Source organism: Onychomys torridus, chromosome 11, assembly GCF_903995425.1.
Source record: "Onychomys torridus chromosome 11, mOncTor1.1, whole genome shotgun sequence".
NCBI classification, from domain to species: domain Eukaryota; kingdom Metazoa; phylum Chordata; class Mammalia; order Rodentia; family Cricetidae; genus Onychomys; species Onychomys torridus.
The window spans coordinates 57,304,859-57,323,414 of NC_050453.1; the positions used below are offsets into that span (position 1 = coordinate 57,304,859).

Below are 18,556 nucleotides of genomic sequence, written 5' to 3' on the forward strand. Positions count from 1 at the left end.
AGAAGCTCGCTAGGGATGAGGAGAGGTAACCATTTCTGCTTCCTGTCAGTACATGGTATCATTCTCCATAATTGGGAGGCTGATTGCAACCTTCAGCATCTTCTGCATGAATCCCAGCCAGGAGATCAGTGGGGGAGCACTGGAGGCACTGTATTACTTGTTCACCATCCTTGTGCTCCAGAGAAGTAAGTGAACTACCGCCCTTGGGTGGCCACTCACAGCGGGATCCGCTGAGCCGGTGGATATACCCGCATTGTTTCAGACAGACTCCCCTCTAGCAGGGGCATCTGAGAACAGATACGATATGCCATGATGCAGGGAGACCAGGTGATCTAGAAACTTGACTTGGGTAAATGCCAGCCCCATCTCTGACACTATGTCCTTTGCAATGACGTTCTTGTGAGGGGGTAGCTAAGCTTGCAGCCACGTATGGGGGTCCACTTGGATCCTCAATATTTCCTAGATGTCCCCAACCATATCATAACACTAGGGAAGTAAGCATCTTTTCTTGGGGGAACAAATGTGGTGCTTTTGACCAAAGCCCTTCTGTGTCAAACAGTCGTGATCACAGAGGTACCAAGGGCATTTGTAAACTCCCCCAAAGGCAGTTTCAGGGGTCCTGGCTTCTTGCGATTCAGTGGGGTGCACCTCTGCTAAGCACACAGGAAATGTCTCATGTCCACATCTTATCATGGCTTCAGGAACGGGCCAGCTTGAATCCTGAGCCACATCCTCCTTTCACCTGTCAGTCGAAAGCTAGGGAACGCCCTCTATTCTTTGGCTGTTGAATCCATTTGTCTCTATTGCTCTCAGAAGCCTGGAGGAGGGATGGGAGCCTGGGCTCCTTTTCCTCTGATAAGGCCTAGCCCCTCACTTGCTGTTTTTGGACGGAAGGTATCAGACCGAAGACAGCGACCATCCTGAAGGACTTACAAAAGCATTTCCGTGGAAACTGGATGGCCAACATGCAGAATCTCACACTGGTAACCCAGATGCCCACTGTGCGTGGGATGCTCAGAGTGGGAGGAAGAATGGGGGAGAGCAGAAGCTGGGTAGTAGATTCTAGAAATAATAATCCCAACAAACAGGAGTGTTTACGAAGTCCAAGTTCTCAGGGACAGTTGACTGAAGGTGTAAGCTACACACTTGAACTGTGTGAAGTTTGAGGTCACCAAGGGGGTTTTAGAAAGAATGCTGATGTCTTCAAGCTCAGTCAACCCAGGCCATCTCAACAAGAGAGCCAGGATTTGTTTCTTTCTCTCCCTCCCTGTCCACATCCGCTGCCACAGCACACCTGACTGCTCTGCCTCCTGAGTAGCTAGTTCTTCAACCTGCCCACCCGGCCGCGGCCCTCACCATTGTTCTGAGTCCCTCATCACCTCTTGCCTGGTCAGTACAACATCTTACTAAAGGCTCCATTTCATCCATCTTTCTGCCATACTTTTTCTATGTGCAGCCAGAAAAACGTTGCTAAAATACAAACCTCGTAACATTCCCCTCAGACTGCATGCAGGCTCTCCATTGTCTTACTCCACAGTCTGAACCCCCTCAGTTGCTCTACCAGGACCTTGAGAGTCTGGTTCTTTCCTTACCTGCCCTGCCTTGTCCTTGCTCAGTCTCCTCTTCCTGCTGGCCCTCATCTTCCATGCAGAACACTGCAGTCACACCGAGGGCCTTACCACCCCTAGCCTTCACACATTCTACCTCAGTGCTGGAACTTAGTCCCCATTTTCCTCAGGACTGGACTCCAGGAAGCCTTCTTAGTATCCCCAGCTAGTTTCTGTGCCTTGTCACAGCCAATCTTAGCATTTTCCTCCCTTCCTTCCCAGTCCCGGATGATGGTGGGTACCCAGAGAGCAAAGGTTTCAAGTATGCTCTAATTCACAGTTCTCCCTAGATCCCAACAATGGAGCCACAGACAGAGTTGGTACCAATATCACTTGCCCTCAATGAACTTCACATTTGCAGATGTGAGGTGTGGCCGGCTTCCTACTTGCTTTGGAATGCTGTGAAGTCACTAGGCATAGAACATGTTTCCAATGGGCTCACCTGACTGCAATTTCAAGTTCAGACACGAAAAGGCCTTGGGTATCATCCTCCGTGTCACATTGTCTAGACTATTGCTCCTTCTTAGGGACATCAGAGTTGGTCGCACTTTGAAGTTCCCTCCGATCACAGAGATGCTTCCCAGGCTGCCTCCTAACGGGACCCTGTCTGATGGGTCTCTGCAGACGCCAGGGCCTGGGGGTGGGGGCAGCCTTCAAGTGGGATGCTGGAATGGAGAACTTCACTCTTCTTTTAGTTCTTCAGGAAATACCTGACCCCTGTAGAGAGAGCCGACGTGATCATAGTGGCCATGGAGGCCATGAACAGTGACAATATCAATACCATCATTGCAGCCTCTGAGATGTTAACGATGATCCTGAAGTACCCTCTTACAGACATTGCCAAGGTAGGTGTTGGAGGACACACTGCTTCAGTGTCTTTCTGCCCTGTTTGGGGGTCTTGCTCTATTTCCTATCAATTTGAGCTTAAGGAATCCCAAGTCCCTTAACCCTGAAGGGAAAAACCTATACGGTGAGTTGTGTTTGCAATAGTGCGAAAGGTATTTTTGTGGGAAAGTATGAAGTGGTGATGACCAGGTTCCTATCTCTATTAGAAGGCAAGGCTTGGGTAGGGTGGGAGGGTACTATGGGCTCCCCTCCCATGTCCAGGCATCATATATGATTATGTGTATAGCTGCTCCTTCAGTAGGTGGGAAAATGAATCGTCAAGGTCAAAGGTGACACAGGTATAGATGTTAGGGACCAACCCAATGCTGGACAGAAGCAACTTTAGGAAGGGAAGGTTTGCTTTGGTTCATAGTTTCAGAGGGGTGCAGTCTACCATGACAAGGAAGAGATGGCAGAGAATCTCTGTACATGGCAGCAGGGGTGTGTGGAGAAGGTTGTCCCCATGGCAGTAGACCAGGAAGCAGGGCAGGGTACTGGAGTCAGGGGCCAGGCTGTTGCTTTTCAGAGGCCTGCCCCTAGTGACATATTTTTACTAGCTAGGTTGCCTTAAAGGTTCCACAGCCTCCCAAAATAGTGCCCTCAGCTGAGGAACAAGTTCAAAGCATGAACCTGAGGGCATTTCCAACTCATACACTAACAATGTCGATGTATGCAGGTATTCCTTTACTGACTGTGGTGTATACTAATAAAATGAAAATACTGGAAGCTGAGAGCACACCCACCGAACAGCCTGGCTTAGCAGCACACTGTAGTGCCGGCCGACTTGTCATCTGGAGGCTGACAAAACTGTAGCTTACTGACACCAGTCAGCATCGAACAGTGTCCCACAGATCGCTCTCCCCAGAGAAGATGGAACCTGGAAGCATTGTTTTTAAGGAATAGACATTGTACTGAGCTTTTTCTTTTCCCGTTCCCAAATCATGACACGGCGGAGACTTCTGATTCGGCCTTAGCTTACGCTTGTCCCACTAGCTCTTATAACTTAAACTTCATCTACATTGTCTTCATCTGTGTTTTGCCTTGGGGCTTCTTACCTTTCTTTCTGTATGTCCTACTCTGTATCTGCAGGCTGGCGACTGCCTGGCTGGCCCCGGCATCTCCCTCTTTTTCCAGCGTTCTCTCCCCTCTTCTTCTTCCTCAAGCCTAGATTCCTCCTCCTACTTATTCTCTTTGCCCACCAGCCCCGCCCATCCCTCTCCTGCCTAGCTATACTAACTATTGGCTGTTCAGCTTTTCACTTTTTTTCCCCCTTTGGTTTTTCTGAGACAGAGTTTCTCTGTGTAGTTTTGGTGCCTGTTCTGGATTTCACTCTATAAACCAGGCTGGCCTCGAACTCACAGAGATCCGCCTGCCTCTGCCTCCCTAGTGCTGGGATTAAAGGTGTGAGCCACCACCGCCCACCATTGAGCTTTTTAATAGACCAATCAGGTGCCTTAGGCAGCCCAGGTGAAACAGCAACACATCTTTTCAAAATTAAACAAATGCAGCAGAAACAAATGTAACATATTTTTGCCTAGTTAAAATAATATCCCACAATAACGTATTGGTTTCATGCCATCACAGAGTTGGAAAATCACAATAGCTAAGTGTTTAGTGTGCTGAACACTTAGGAGACGTGGGCACAAACAGAGGTTTCTCTGTGTAGCTTTGGTGCCTGTCCTGGATCTCGCTCTGCAGACCAGGCTGGCCTTGAACTCACAGAGATCCACCTGCCTCTGCCTCCCGAGTGCCTGGCCCTTTGTTCTTAATATAACTAGGACAGGACAGTCTTGCTTTAGCTGTTCTGGTTATTAAATCATTTTAAAAGACTGGTTTGATCCACTGTCTGTCTTGCTCAACACATCTCCTGTCAGCTTTCTGGGGTCCAAACCCTTTGTGGCTCTCTGGCCTGCAGGGCCATCTGATCACATGTCTCCAAGCACACCACTGATGGGGCCTTTAGAGTTGCAGGGGCCTCTGGAGCCAACTACTCAGCCTGGTGTTCAGAGTCTACTCTAGTGAACCTTGGGGCAGCCGGACTCCACTGTAAGCAGTATGGCCATTGCATAATCAAATGTGAATACTGTACCTTAGAGCTATGCATGGGAGAGGGTAAAGACACTTGTTACCCCATCGTACAAACAGTCCTTAAAATGTAACTCCACATTCGCCCCTGGCTTGTGTTCAATGCTCGGCACCCTGCAAAGAAACAGCTCTCCATCTTTTGACATTGCTCTCACATTACAGCCTGTTATTGCATCTGTGGTTCATGGCATGAGCCCGTGATGAGACTACACCATGTTATACCCAAACTTCAACCTAGGCAGGTTTTTGAGTTTTTTTTTTTTTTTTTAATATACTTTAAACTTAGCTTTTTATTTGTACACTGCTTACCCGCTTACTTAAAAAGAATTAAGATCAGACTGGACAGATTGCTCAGTGGTTAAGAGCACGTGCTGCTCTTCCAGAGGACCCAAGTTCAGTTCCCAGCACCTGTATTGGCAGCTCATACTTGTAATTCCAGCTCCAGGGGATCCTTTGTTTTTAGATTCCACAGTCACCACACACACACACACACACACACACACACGCACGCACGCACGCACACACGCACACGCACACGCACACAGACACACACACACACACACACACACACACACACACACACACACACACAATTAATATAAAGTAATGAGGAGAGGCTCAAAGAAGCCATAAGCCATGGAGAGTGAAGTTTCTGGACTTCCCGCATGACAGGTAATGTTCTAGCCCAGTGGTTCTCAACCTTCCTAATGCTGCGGCCCTTTAATACAGTTCCTCATGTTGTGGGGACCCCCAACCATAAAAGTATTTATTTTTTTCTGAGACAGAGTTTCTCTGTGTAGTTTTGGTGCCTGTCCTGGATCTCGCTCTGTAGACCAGGCTGGTCTCGAACTCACAGAGATCTGCCTGGCTCTGCCTCCCGAGTGCAGGGATTAAAGGTGTTGCATCACCACCACCTGGCCATAAAATTATTTTTGTTGCTACTTTATAACTGCAATTTTGCTCCTGTTACAAATAGTAATGTAAATATCCTGTTATGCAGGGTATCGGCTATGTGACTGCTGTGAAGGGTAACTCAACTGCCAAAAGGGTCGCAGCCCACAGGTTGAGAAGCACTGTTCTAGCCAAGGCAGATGTGCTAACTCAGATGCTGAGGGAGATGAAATAATCCCTCTTGTTTTCTAAGTGAGGACACAGAACACAGGGAAGATGAAAATCATCCTATTAAGTCACAAAGGTAACTTGGAAAGTGACATTCAAATCAAGTGGTATGGTGACTCTCGAGTTCATACTATTCCCCATGCAGCAGCCTCAGCTCCATATACACAGAAGAACTAGCTGTCTTTTGAGGAAACAGTCATGTGCCCCTGTCTTCCATTTCCCGAGTCCTCTTTCCTTCATTCTTCATGCCGTGTGTTCCAGACCTCCAGAGCTGCTTTCTATCTGCCCCTCTGAAGGCCTGGAGGCCACAGGTCCACAGTCCTCTGGGAGCTGCTGGTCTGGGCAGAGTGCAGCTGGACAGAGGTGTGTTTGATCCTGACACAGTGTACTATGCTGTTTGTAGCCTCACACTTTAAATGATGACCTGTGACTCCAGCTCAGCCGGTGTTGCTGTAAAAAACAAACAAACAAACAAACAAAACCAACCTTCCCTCCCTGTTCTTTCAGGTGCCAGAAATCATCCAGTTAATTTACTACTATATAGACAGCATGACTGAGGAAGCTGCCCAGAGTGCCATAAAGAAGGTCTTCCAATTGCTGGTCCAGTCTCACACAGATGAGGTTATCCTGACGCTGTTCAAGATAGAGGACTTGTCACAAAGGTTATCCATTCCATCAGCTACCAATTTACAAACCACTAGTTGTCCTTTTCATAGTATAGTAGCGTGTGCATGTACATGTTCAAGTGTGTCTGCACGTGTGTGCAGATTTATACACACATGTGTGGAGGCTAGAGATGATGTCAGGTGTCTTCCTTAGCCATATTTCGTCTTATTTCTTGGAGACAAGGTTTCTCCCTGAACTTGGAGCGCATCGGTTCAGCTCCAGGGACCTAGCTCTCTGCCTCCCCAGTGCTGGGGTTATGGACATGTGCTGCTGCACGCCACTTTACATGGATGCTGGAGCTCCAAATGCATCTCCCCAGCCCCTAGCTTATTCTTAAAATGTATTTAATATTGAATATTTTCTTATTTATTTGGAGCAAAGTGATTCTAAGAGCTCTCTGCCTTACTGCAAAAAATCTTGGAAGCATGTAAAATTTAGAAAAGGCAAAGCAGTTGGGCATCGGTGGCACACGCCTTTAATCCCAGCACTTGGGAGGCAGAGCCAGGAGGATCTCTGTGAGTTCGAGGCCAGCCTGATCTACAGAGTGAGCTCCAGGACAGGCTCCAAAACTATACAGAGAAACCGTGTCTTGAAAACAAAAACAAAAACAAAAACAAAAAAAAAAGAAAAGGCAAAGCAAAAAAAAAAATGTGTTAAGTTTCAGCCAATAGCACCTTCTATTATTATTTAGGTATAACTTATGATTTGTCTACCTTCTAAAAGCAGCTTTAAAAAAATTATATACATATAATATATGTATGCTATATGTTATATAACATATATGTAATATATGGTATAGAATATGTTATATATGTATTTATTATATACAATATATGTACAATTATGCCCATACTATATCTACCAATGTGTGGTTTTTTTTTATTTAATGTTTAGTTACAGAATTTTCTAAGTTATATTCCTTTAATAAATAAAATTTTAATGGCTTCTTGATCTTACATTGCAAGGCTATACTATGCTATAATTTTCTTTTTTAAATAAAAAGTTAAAGCAGGTGGCACAAGCCTTTAATCCCAGCACTCGGGAGGCAGAGGCAGGCAGATCTGTGTGAGTTCGAGGCCAGCCTGGTCTACAGAGTGAGTTCCAGGGCAGCCAGGACTACACAGAGAAACCCTGTCTCAAAAAACAAACAAACAAAGTTAATATACGTGTAACAAATTCACCTTTTTAACGTACAGTTATATGAATTCTATATAAAAGTTTGGTCACAATAGTCACCACCACAACCATGAAGGCATGTCCATGACCATCCCTCCCCAATTCCCTGGGCTGGCTGTCCTTCTAGGGCCAGCCCCTTCCTGTCCCCTCAGCTGCTGGCAGCCACTGGTCTGTCTTCTGTCTCCATCATTTCCCCTTTTCTAGAGTGTCCTGTCTCTATAACCACATAATATGTGGATGGCTTAGCAGGTCTAGGTGCTGCCACTAAGGCTGATGACCCAAGTTCAAACCCTGGGACCCACATGGTATAAGGAGAAACAGATCCCACAAGTTGTCTTTTTTTTAAATCTAATTTAATTTGGGGAGTATGGATGTTTTGTCTACATGCGTGTCTGGGCACCATGTGCATGCTTGGTACCAGCAAAGGCCAGAAGAAGGTGTTGGATTCCCTGGAACTGGATGGAATTCAGGTGGTTGTGAGCTGCCATGTGGGTACTGGGGATCGAACCCAGGTATTCTGGAAGAGCAACCAGTGTTTTTAACTGCTGAGTCATCTCTTTAGCACCACAAATTGTCTTTTAACCTCCCCCCACGCTTTATTTTTAATTATTAGTTATATGTGTATGTACATGTCTATATGTGAGTTTGTGCACATGAGTATAATGCCCATAGGAGCCAGAGGAGGGCGCCAGATCCCCTGAAGCTGGATGTAGGTGGTTGGGAAGCTGATGTGAGTGCTGGGAACTGAGCTGGGTCCTCTTCTGGAGCAGTGTGTGCCCTAAACTGCTGAGCCATTTTTCCAACCCCAACAAAATTAAAAAAAAAGTATTTTAAAAAGTAAAAAAAGAAAGTTTCTTTATATTTTGGTTTGTTGAATGTTTATCACAAATGGAAATTAAATTTAGTTAAAAAAATTTATCGTGTCTATTAAAGTGATTGTATGATTTTTCTTTTCCATCCTGTTAATATAGTGAATTGTACCTCTCATAAGCCCATTTGTTCTTATGTTCTTTTTTTTTTTGTAACTAATATATCTAGAATAATGCAGCTGGAAATTTCTCCCGTCCTGCCCAGCCCTGCAGTCCAGACAAATTTCTCCCACCCACTGTACTGTAGCCGCTTATAAAATAATCACTCAGAGGCTTATGTTAATTACAAAATGTATGGCCTATGGCTTCAGCTTATATTAGCTAGCTCTTTCAACTTAACTCAACCCATTCCTATTAATTGATATATTGCTGCGTGGCTGTGGCATTACTGGTCTGATGGCATCTTGTTGTTCCTTCAGTGGTGGGCTGCATCTCCTCTTCTCTGCCCCTTTTCTCCTGTATCTCTGCTTGGGTTTCCCACTTGGCTGTAAGTTTCTTGCCATAGGCCAAAAAAGTTTTATTTATTATCCAATGGCGCTACACATATTCACAGCATACAGAAAGACATCCCACAGCAGAATAAGTTTCTTTTATATAGAATATAGTTATACCTTTGGGATATTTGGCTGTTGTATATATTTGTATCATTCTTATGTTTTGCTCTGTGGTAGTAAGGATTGATCTGAGAGTCTCGTGTATTTTCAGCAAACACTTTACCACAAAGCTAGATCATGTGTTTTTATCAGATATGAAAGTCCATGCCTTTCAATTTGTATATTTAGAGCATTTACAATGAATGTAATTAATGGTTTATTTGGATTTATGCACTATTTTCTAATTTGGTTTCTGTCTGTCTGTCTGTTTTATATGTCAGAGTCTCCTTTTCTGAGTCTTTTTGAATTATTTGAATTCTTTTCATGTATTCTATTCTCCTTTACCTAAGCAATCATTGGATCAGATTTTACCTTTAATTTACTAGGCAAGGAAGAATTGATATGGCCACACTGCAGTCCACTAATAGCTAATGCCCGTACCTTTAGGGAAGGAAGATCCGGCAGCTCCCTTTGCTGTCCTTGCTCCACATGATAGCTGTCGTTCACCTCACATTCACATGTATTGAAAAACTGCCAAAGTTATAGGCTTCCTTTTCATTAGTCATCTGTATTTTTAAACTAAGTGGAGAAAGTGGTTAAACTAAGCAACCCATTACAGTTACTCAAATATTTGCAGTTTCTGTTGTTTTTTATTATTGAAGTCCCTACTTCTCTATAAGAACATTTCTCCTCTGCTAAAAATTGTTTATTAAAATTTCACTTGCCTGCATCATCTTTGGGTAACAACTTCCCTTAGTTTTCTCTCATGTGAGACTGTTTCATAATTTACCTCCATCTTAAGAGATGATTTTCACTGAACACAGAATTCTGGGCTGACAGTTCTGTCTCTTTCCCACATAGCTTCCTCTGTCTGGGGATTCTCTGGGCCCTATTCTCGACCTGAGCCACTTAGGGAGATGGTGGGGTTTGTGTTGGCTCGCACACAGAGCTGGGGGAATCCTTCGCTTCCTGCCTCTGAAGGATCCCTTCAAAGGTCCTTTACGCTGTCTGTATTGATACATAGCACAGTTATCAGGGTAATAAAGTGGACAAAAAAGAGCCAGAAAACAACCACAAGGAGGTACCAGGCTGTGGTCCAGTGGTGGCCTTACAAGGTTTGTACAAGGCCCTGGCAGTTGATCCCAGCACCACAGACACAAGCTAAAATAGTAAGACAAGCTCTCAACAACAGCAGAGATGTCTTCCTCACCCGACCCCCAAGTTACATATTTTTGTGTTCTGGCTGGACAGCTCCCCTCTGCAGCTCTGCCGGAGTCACCAGACAGGGTGTGGAGTGAACAAAGAAGAAGGATCTACTCACGCTGTCTGACACACAGGGTCCCGTTTTTCCCACTGCTCCGGGGAGACAGGATTTCACCCACAGGTTCTGTTGCCTGTGTCTGGCACACAGTTTTGCTCTAGGGTCATGTGTAGGTCAAAGTTGGGAGATAAAAGAGAAAAAACAAAATCTGGACTGCTTACTCAATGGATTAGTTTTCGGAATTTTGGCTTCAGTTTCTAATCAGCCTGTTTTTATTAATCTTTCAGGGTCTAATCCAGTTCAGGTTTTGTAAATTAGATTGAGATACTTGATAGTATTATTCTGTTTCCTCACTGATCTCTATCTGTGTATCTGTTAGTCCCTGAGAAAGGGGTGACAAAGTGTTTTCAAGTGTTTGTAGTTCTAACCAGTGGGAGAGTGAGGCTAATGTGGGCCTGCTCATTCGTGGTGGACAAAATTGCTTATTATTAATTTCTAATAAATGTTCTTATCATGGTAAAGAAGTTTCTACTTTATAATGCTAATTATAAAAAAAAACCCAAACAAGAATCAGCTTTAAATTTTACCAAATATCCAATGACATACCAGTACATATCTTTAACAATTTAGTCTCCAAGTGTTAGATATTTTCATCAACTACTTCTTTTTAAATAACAATTAGGGAACATGATCTTAAAATCTCCTTTTTAGATTTAGGTTTTCAATGTGTATAGACTACTAAGATATGGTGGGATCGATTTTGTTGTATGTTGGATGAATATTTAAAATAAAATGTGTTTTCTACTACACGCAAAATTATTATATAAGATTGGTTAAAATGTGTTAGTAAATCCTCTACATGTAAATGTATTTATATTTATTTAATCTGTTAAATTCTTGATATTGTGTTGCTAGATTTCATGCAGTTTGTTGGAGCTGGATACCTGGCCACTTAGGTTGTTTGTGAAATTCCATTATGCGATTGTCCCACACTTTACCCGCTCTTTTGCTCACAGCCATTTGTCATCAGGGTTTGCTGTTACTCTGGTGCCCTTGCAACACGCTTATGCTGACACTGTTTAGATTTATTGGGTTTTGGGGGGAGGTGCCTTCTTTTCTCTGTACCCCATGCTTTCCTTGTGAAACAGGTTTCTTCTCCCTCAAAGTCTGTCCTTTAGGTATCTTCTAGTAAGAATCTGTCCATCACCCACCCATGTGTTCATTCAGGAAGTCTTCCTTAAAGACAAGAGACTTTCTGTGAAACCTGTAGGGCTGACAGTTTCTTGCTGTCCAACCTTGGAAGGCCTGGCCTCTCGTCTCCCGCTATCCACTGGTGGCCGTAGGAAGTAGCGGTCAGTCTAACTGCCATCCTCGGTGAATGGCTATTCGTCACTTTGCCTTTGTCCCTAGAGCACATCTTGTGCCATGTTGCCAGCAGTGGACTTCTCCTCTTTTTGAAAAATATTATTATTTGGTTTTTTTGGTGTGTGTATGTGTGTGGGACTGAGTGTATATGTGCATGTGTGTGCTGTGTAGTGTGTATGGTGTATGTAAGTGTATATGTGAGTGTATGTGTGGTGTGCATGTGTGTGGTGTATGTATATATGTGGTGTGTGTGTGTGTGTGTGTGTGTGTGTGTGTGTGTGTGTGTGTGTAGTCCAGAGGACAACTTGCAGGATTTCAGGGTTGTTTTTCTCCTTTCACATTGTGGGTCCTGGGGAGAGAAATCAGCTTGTCAGGTTTGGGGGCAAGCACCTTTACCGGCTGAACCATCCCACCATCCCGAAAGTCTTTCTTTACCTCTTATTGTCTTTCTTTCATTTACTTGTTGCTCTTTTCTGGTCCTTCCTTCCTTCCTTCCTTCCTTCCTTCCTTCCTTCCTTCCTTCCCTCCCTCCCTCCCTCCCTCCCTCTCTTCCTCCCTCCCTTCCTTCCTTCCTTTCCCTCCCTCCCTCCCTCCATTCCCTCCCTCCCTCCCTCCCTCCTTTCCTTCCCCCCTTTCTTCTTCTTTCTCCTTCTCCTTCTCCTCTTTCTTCTTTGGTGATGGTGGGGGTCTTGGCCTCAAACCACCTATTTGGTTAAAGATGACTATGAACTTCTGATCTTCCTGCCTCCGCTTCCCAAGTGCTGGTATTATGGGTACATGAACAATCACACCGAATTAGTAGTGATCAGGACTGAACGATCACGTGTACTAGGCAAAGGTGAAACCAACTGAGCTGCATCCCCAGCCCCAGATGCAGTGTTAGTGACAGTAAGGAGAACTTAGATAAGGCCACGTGGTGAGGACTTGACCTGATGCTCTCAAGGACACCCCACAAGCTTCGGTTAGATGTTTTCAGGCCCGTGGGCTAAGTGAACACTTTCCTATCTGTCTCTATGCAATGAAACACAGAACAAGGAAGTCTGGAGGCGAGGAAATAGCGAAACTGATGAAGAGAGAAGTGCCAGGATGGGATGAAAGCAGGGAGCTAGGCCTGGCCAAGGAGCTGAGAGCCCTTCCGGAAAGCACTGGAGAACAGCTAAAAAGGGGCTGCCTAGAACTGTTGGTGGTTTCTGTCTCTACAGAGGGACACACAGATCCTGGGAAATCCTGGCTTCCTTTCCAAAAAGCTACCAAGTAATCATGGAGTATCTACTGCAAAAGCTGATTTCACTCCAGACACCCAGGGACCAGGGCACCGGCCATGAAACAGAGCTCTCAACACCGATTGTATGGAGGGGCAGGTGGAGGGGCTGGGAGCTGGGAAGGAACCACACTGGGGTTTCTGCTGGGCTAGGACCAGTACCATGGAGGGGAGCAAATTTAGTTGGGCATTCTGATAGCAGAGTCTCCAGGTTGGGTTAGAAGGAGGGCTGCCAGCCAACTGACTTACCTAAAACAGAAGAACCAGATTCTAGTTTTGAGTATGGGGGTGCATTCAGGCGAGACAGCCCCCCACCCCAGGCCTGCCCGAATGCTCAAGGATGCTGAGAGGCTAAAACAGGAGCCACAGTTACAAAAGCACATCAAGGCATTCTAGGAACAGCCTGGCGTAATTACGTTCCGTCTTCACTCGCCGGCAACATCAGGGACTGACCCGGCAGGGCTAACTGGGTGATAAGGAACGGTGGGTGTCAATACAGATTATGACATCCTGCTCTCCTCACTCCAGATCACCAGGGCCATCCATGAGCTGCTGCTGGTACCCAGCCAGCGGTCGGAGGTGCAAACTGTCTTCGCCTCCCTGTTCGTGGCCCTACTTTTCCAAATCTCTTTCCTGGTGACTAACAGGAGCACTGTGGGCCAGGACAAGCTGCACGAAACCGAATGTGCGGAACTTGTGAGGTACCTTGGGCCCTGGGCCAGTGTGCTAGGAACTATGATCTGCATACCAGCAGCTTGGCACCCTCGATAACTTGGTCCTTTCATATCCTCCACACCTAGACTCAAGAAACCTTCCTAGACGTTCTTGAAAAGACTCTTTAAGGTGGTCGCCCAGGTGGATGCAGTTTCTGTACTAGAATAAAGTCAAAACAAGACTGCTGGACCACAGACCTAGATTCCATTTCCCCAGCCTCTGCAGGCTTCCCGTGCCACCTGGGAGACACCCCCCACCCACAGCCCTTGTCTGCTTCAGTTGTGAAATGTGCTTGGTCTGTAGACATTCCCTGGCCAGGTTCATAATTCATAGCATGGGTGGGACTCCCACGTGGGGGTAGGAGGTCAAGGGCGTGGCTGGAATTGACTCCCTGCCTCTGGCTCTGTCTTTAGTTCTTCTATAAAGGCCTTGAAGACCTTACTGCGAAGCTCAGGGTACTTAGATCACATGTCTTATATTCAGACACTGAGGGGCTGGGAACTACTTGTCAATCCTGAAAGGCACTATTACGGAGTCACTATGCTGGCCAGGTAAGCTGCCTCCAGTCCCTAGGTAGAGGACCTTCTATGCCTTTGGTCCTCTCCCGTGGCTCAGAATAGGATCTTATTCTGAGCACCTTTCTGTTATCGCAGGTCCCTGGTCATCAAGAACTGTTGGCACAACCGCCCTGTCTTCCGCTTCCTCATCAGGACCCTGGAGGACCCAGCTTGTGTCAATCACTTCACAGCCCTGGTGTTCCTGACGGAGGTGAGTAGAGAGGGGGCCAGAGGGCAGTGGGGACAGCTTCCTGGGAAGCCAGTGTAGCCAAGGGACTCCTCTAGAAGGCTCCTGGGGAAGAGAAGTGGCCTGGTTTACCCCTGCCCACGGAATGGGCTGGGGAACATGGGTAAGAATTCCTCGTTAGGCTTCGATGAGTCATAGACCTTTATCCTCCAATCTCAAGGCTTTGACTCCGCTCTGACCTTGTGGAACACTGGTTTTCTGTCCTGCAGTTACTTCAGCTTTGACTAGCCACCCTGAGTCACTCCATAATTCAGTCATCGGATAGGGAAACGTATAGAAAATCAATATATATATATAATTCTATAAAACCGTTAATTTGTACAGTGCCTAAAGAGAACTACTTTCATGCCTTTGCTTGTATGAAGATGTGTGTGTGAAAGAGAGTGTGTGAGTGTGTGTGTGAGTGTGTATGTGTGTATGAGTGTGTGTGTATGTATGTGTGAGTGTGTATGTATGTGAGTGTGTATGTGTGTGAGTGTGTATGTGTGTATAAGTGTGTGTGTATATGTGTATGAGTGTGTGTGTGAGTGTATGTGTATGTGTGTATGTGAGTATGTGTGTGTGAGTGTGTGTGTATGTGAGTGTGTATGTGTGTGAGTATGTGTGTGTGAGTATGTATGTATGTGTGTGTATGTGTGTGTATGTGTGTGAGTGTGTGTATGTGAGTGTGAGTGTGTATGTGAGTGTGTATATGTGTGTATGTGAGTGTGTATGAGTGTGTGTGAGTGTGTATGTGTGTGAGTGTGTGTATGTGAGTGTGAGTGTGTGTGAGTATGTGTGTGAGTGTGTATGTGTGTGAGTGTGTGTGTATGTGAGTGTGTGAGTGTGTGTATGTGAGTGTGAGTGTGTATGTGAGTGTGTATATGTGTGTATGTGAGTGTGTATGAGTGTGTGTGAGTGTGTATGTGTGTGAGTGTGTGTGTATGTGAGTGTGTGTGTGTGTGTGTGTAAGGTTAACTTATTCTCTGATATTCTCTGTTCTTTTCATTGCATTTTTTGTTTTTAAGTTAACTTTGTAGTCAGTATACAGGAAATGAGTTTTACTGTGACATTTCACTCATGTGAATCCTTTCCATCTTTTTTTGCCCATTATCCTAGTGAATTGTTTGACTTCTAATCTAAAGACTTAGGATTCATGAAGTTCTCTTTATCTTCAAGTCTAGTTCAGTCAAGTTCTGCCTCCTTTGTAAACTCCCCTTCATGATGCTTCATAGCTGCTTTCGACCTGTGGCGTGTTGCTCTTTCTTTCCTTGAAATATTCTCCAGGCAGTTCATGGTCATGTCTTTTTTTTTTTTGGTTGTTTTGTTTTGTTTTGTTTTTTTGAGACAGGGTTTCTCTGTGTAGCGTTTTGGTGCCTATCCTAGAGCTCACTCTGTAGACCAGGCTGGTCTCAAACTCATGGAGATCGCCTGGCTCTGCCTCCCAAGAGCTGGGATTAAAGGCGCGTGCCACCACGCGCCGCCTTTTTAAATTTTTTAAAGTAATTTTACATAGCAACCACAGCCCCCCCCATCCTCCTCCCGCTCCCCCCACCCCATGATCATGTCTTTAAAGGCTCCCAGCCCTAGGATCTGTGATGGCTGAACAAGTTTCTCATTGCTGTCTCCCAACATCCCATCTCAAAGATGCCTGGGAAGACTTGCGCCATGGATGGGTGATAGGGTGTGAACTTGTCCTTCAAGCTACGACCAAGGCTCTGAGAACGTTATTTTACTAACAAGATGGAATCTAGATCCAGCTGTTCCCTTGCCTACCTTTCTGTTGTTCTTGGTTTCCTCTTGCCAGCTGCTCCACTGTCCAGATGTGGCAGGCGCTGTGGACGCGGACTCCACCAAGGTCCTGGCAGACTGGTTCAAGTGTGAGGAGCCGGCCACAGAGCATCTGTTCCTGCAGATCTCAGAAACCTTCACAAAGCACAAAAACACGGTGCAAATGGGTGGGGCCGAGGACATGTCACCCGGAGAAGGAATAGGTGGATCCGGAGAGCAAATGTGTCCCATTACAGAAAGGGGTGTGACACACTCTTGGAATTAGAGTAGGGGTCCCCTTGAGGCCAGTTGTCCAAGTACAGAATCCAGGTGGCCTTGAGCCTTTCAGGCTTCCTCCTGTCCAGGAAAGGTCCTGAAGGAAGTCATCCTGTATCCCAGCCAACCTCCTGATCCCAGATGTACCATCCAGGTCTCTGGAGATGAGGATCATCAGGAGTGAGGGAAATAAGGAGGAGGGGGATTTATGGTGCTGGAGACAGACCATATAGGTCTTCTCACCTTGGCCCCTGGAGGGCAGAAGGTTCCTGGCCAGGTACCCTTTTGATAACCCAGTTTGACCACCATCCAATGTTGGGGCCATCCCTACTTCCAGAGTGCAGATCCTGGGAGCTTGTGCCCAGGGGTCTATGTGAGGGGTGGTATTGATGGGGAGCGCTGGGGGTGGGGACTGTTTCCTGGCTCTGGTTTTGAGTGGCTGTCGCTCTGTAGATGAGACACTTCCACATCCTGCAGCCCTACGTGCTGAGCTGCTGCTACTCATCCAGCAGTGAGGTGGTGATGGAGACCTTCCTGATGCTGCAGCGCATCCTCAAGGACCTCACCTGGTATCACTCCTCCTCCTTCATCATCGAGCTGACCTTCACGTTGGCACACTTCTTTGAGGAGGTAAAGCCCCACAAGGGGTAGAGAGGTTGCTCTCTTACCCTAGGTAGCTGTGATACAGTGGAGAAGGGTAGAGCTGTCCTCAAAAGCCCTTTCCTTGACCCCAATTTCCTTGACTCCCTAAAGTTCTTAAGAGACCTACTGCATCTGCACTATTGTGTTGCGATGGTCAAGGGGAGGGCATTCGAGAACAGTTCAGGAGAGCTGTGTTCTGAACAAAGTCGATGGGGGATGTGCACAGGAACATGGTTGGTGGGAGCAGAGCTCAGAGTCCTTCTGGCTTGGGTGACCAGCGCAAGTGCAGAGTGTCTTCCTGAGTGTGTGTGTGTGTGTGTGTGTGTGTGTGTGTGTGTGTGTGTGTGTGTGTATCTTCTTTCCCAGGAGTCAGAGCAGCTGCGCCTGATAGTCTTTGAGATCTACGGAAACATCCTAACCAAGGTCTCGAGGATGACCCTTGCCTTTCCCTTGAAGCACCAGATTCTCAACCTCATAATCCTCCTTGTGTTACACCTGAAGGATGTAAACACCGACGTGGTGGAGGTGAGAAGCCGGACCCTGGAGCCTGGCATTCGGTTATCACTGGGAGTTGATGCAGAGCATGGTAAGCCCTTGGACAGGGCTGTGGCAGGACTGTAACACTGAGGGGGCCCACTAGACTTTGGACGTTAGAGAGGTTCATGAGTAGAGGTGACTGGCTGTTGGGCTGACTCTCCTCCAGCTCCAGGTTGGCCCAGCTAGCTACCAACTCCAGTAGAAGTTGGTGGGCATGCAAACTCTGATGCAGAAAGTCTCGTGGTGGTACCAGCTCCTCTCTCTGCTGCCTTGCCTTGGCCCTTGTGGACTTCTCCAGACTGTTTTCTGCCCTTATCTTACCAACAAGGGGAGATGGGACTCCTAGGATGGAAGAGTTCCAGTTGTGGGTTGTATGCTGGACACAGCAGAGAGGCCTGGCCAAGCTCTGAGCCTGTAAGCCTGAAGCAAGTACTGCAGCTAGACACTTGGAAACTGTTGACTTGTAACAGGAGACATCTTAGATACATCCAAGGATGCTGCTGAGCACATGACAGAAAGGGTGGGTCCCTGGATGAACTCAGTGATGTGACCAAGCCAACCTTGATGTAGTAGAGCAGGAAGTACCCAGGTGGGGGTACCAAGACTGAGGAACTTGGGTGAGGTGGTATGCTTCTGTGAACTCAGTACTCGAGAGTCCAACATGCCAGTTTGAAGCTAGCCTGGGCTATGTAGCAAAAGCCCGACATTTGTTTTCAGAGAGACTGCTTTGGGGTTGGAAGGCCATGATGCTGAAGGCTGTGCTGTAGAGAGTCACACTGTGGGGGACTCAGCGTTACTACCACAGCAACTGGAAAAAGCATTAGAGCTGCCACCCCCACCTCTTCATGGGAAAAAGAGGGCATCAATAGAGCCAGATGTTTGGGCAGGCTCTACATTTCTCCCAAGCCTGGATCCCTGCAGGTTCAATCTACCAAGGCCAAATGGGC

At 46.4% G+C, this 18,556-nt stretch overlaps 1 protein-coding gene across 1 annotated transcript in view; it reads left to right on the forward strand.

The window, feature by feature from the left end:
* Positions 1–18,556, forward strand: part of LOC118592885 (maestro heat-like repeat-containing protein family member 7) — a 33,420-nt gene that overhangs the window by 11,866 nt on the left and 2,998 nt on the right. The window contains exons 8-18 of the mRNA XM_036201973.1: positions 50–185; positions 895–983; positions 2,303–2,452; positions 6,204–6,358; positions 12,829–12,973; positions 13,416–13,588; positions 14,015–14,152; positions 14,255–14,369; positions 16,192–16,332; positions 16,884–17,060; positions 17,439–17,597. Of these exons, the coding sequence (XP_036057866.1) occupies positions 50–185; positions 895–983; positions 2,303–2,452; positions 6,204–6,358; positions 12,829–12,973; positions 13,416–13,588; positions 14,015–14,152; positions 14,255–14,369; positions 16,192–16,332; positions 16,884–17,060; positions 17,439–17,597 (1,578 nt within the window). The remainder of the gene's footprint in view (positions 1–49; positions 186–894; positions 984–2,302; positions 2,453–6,203; positions 6,359–12,828; positions 12,974–13,415; positions 13,589–14,014; positions 14,153–14,254; positions 14,370–16,191; positions 16,333–16,883; positions 17,061–17,438; positions 17,598–18,556) is intronic.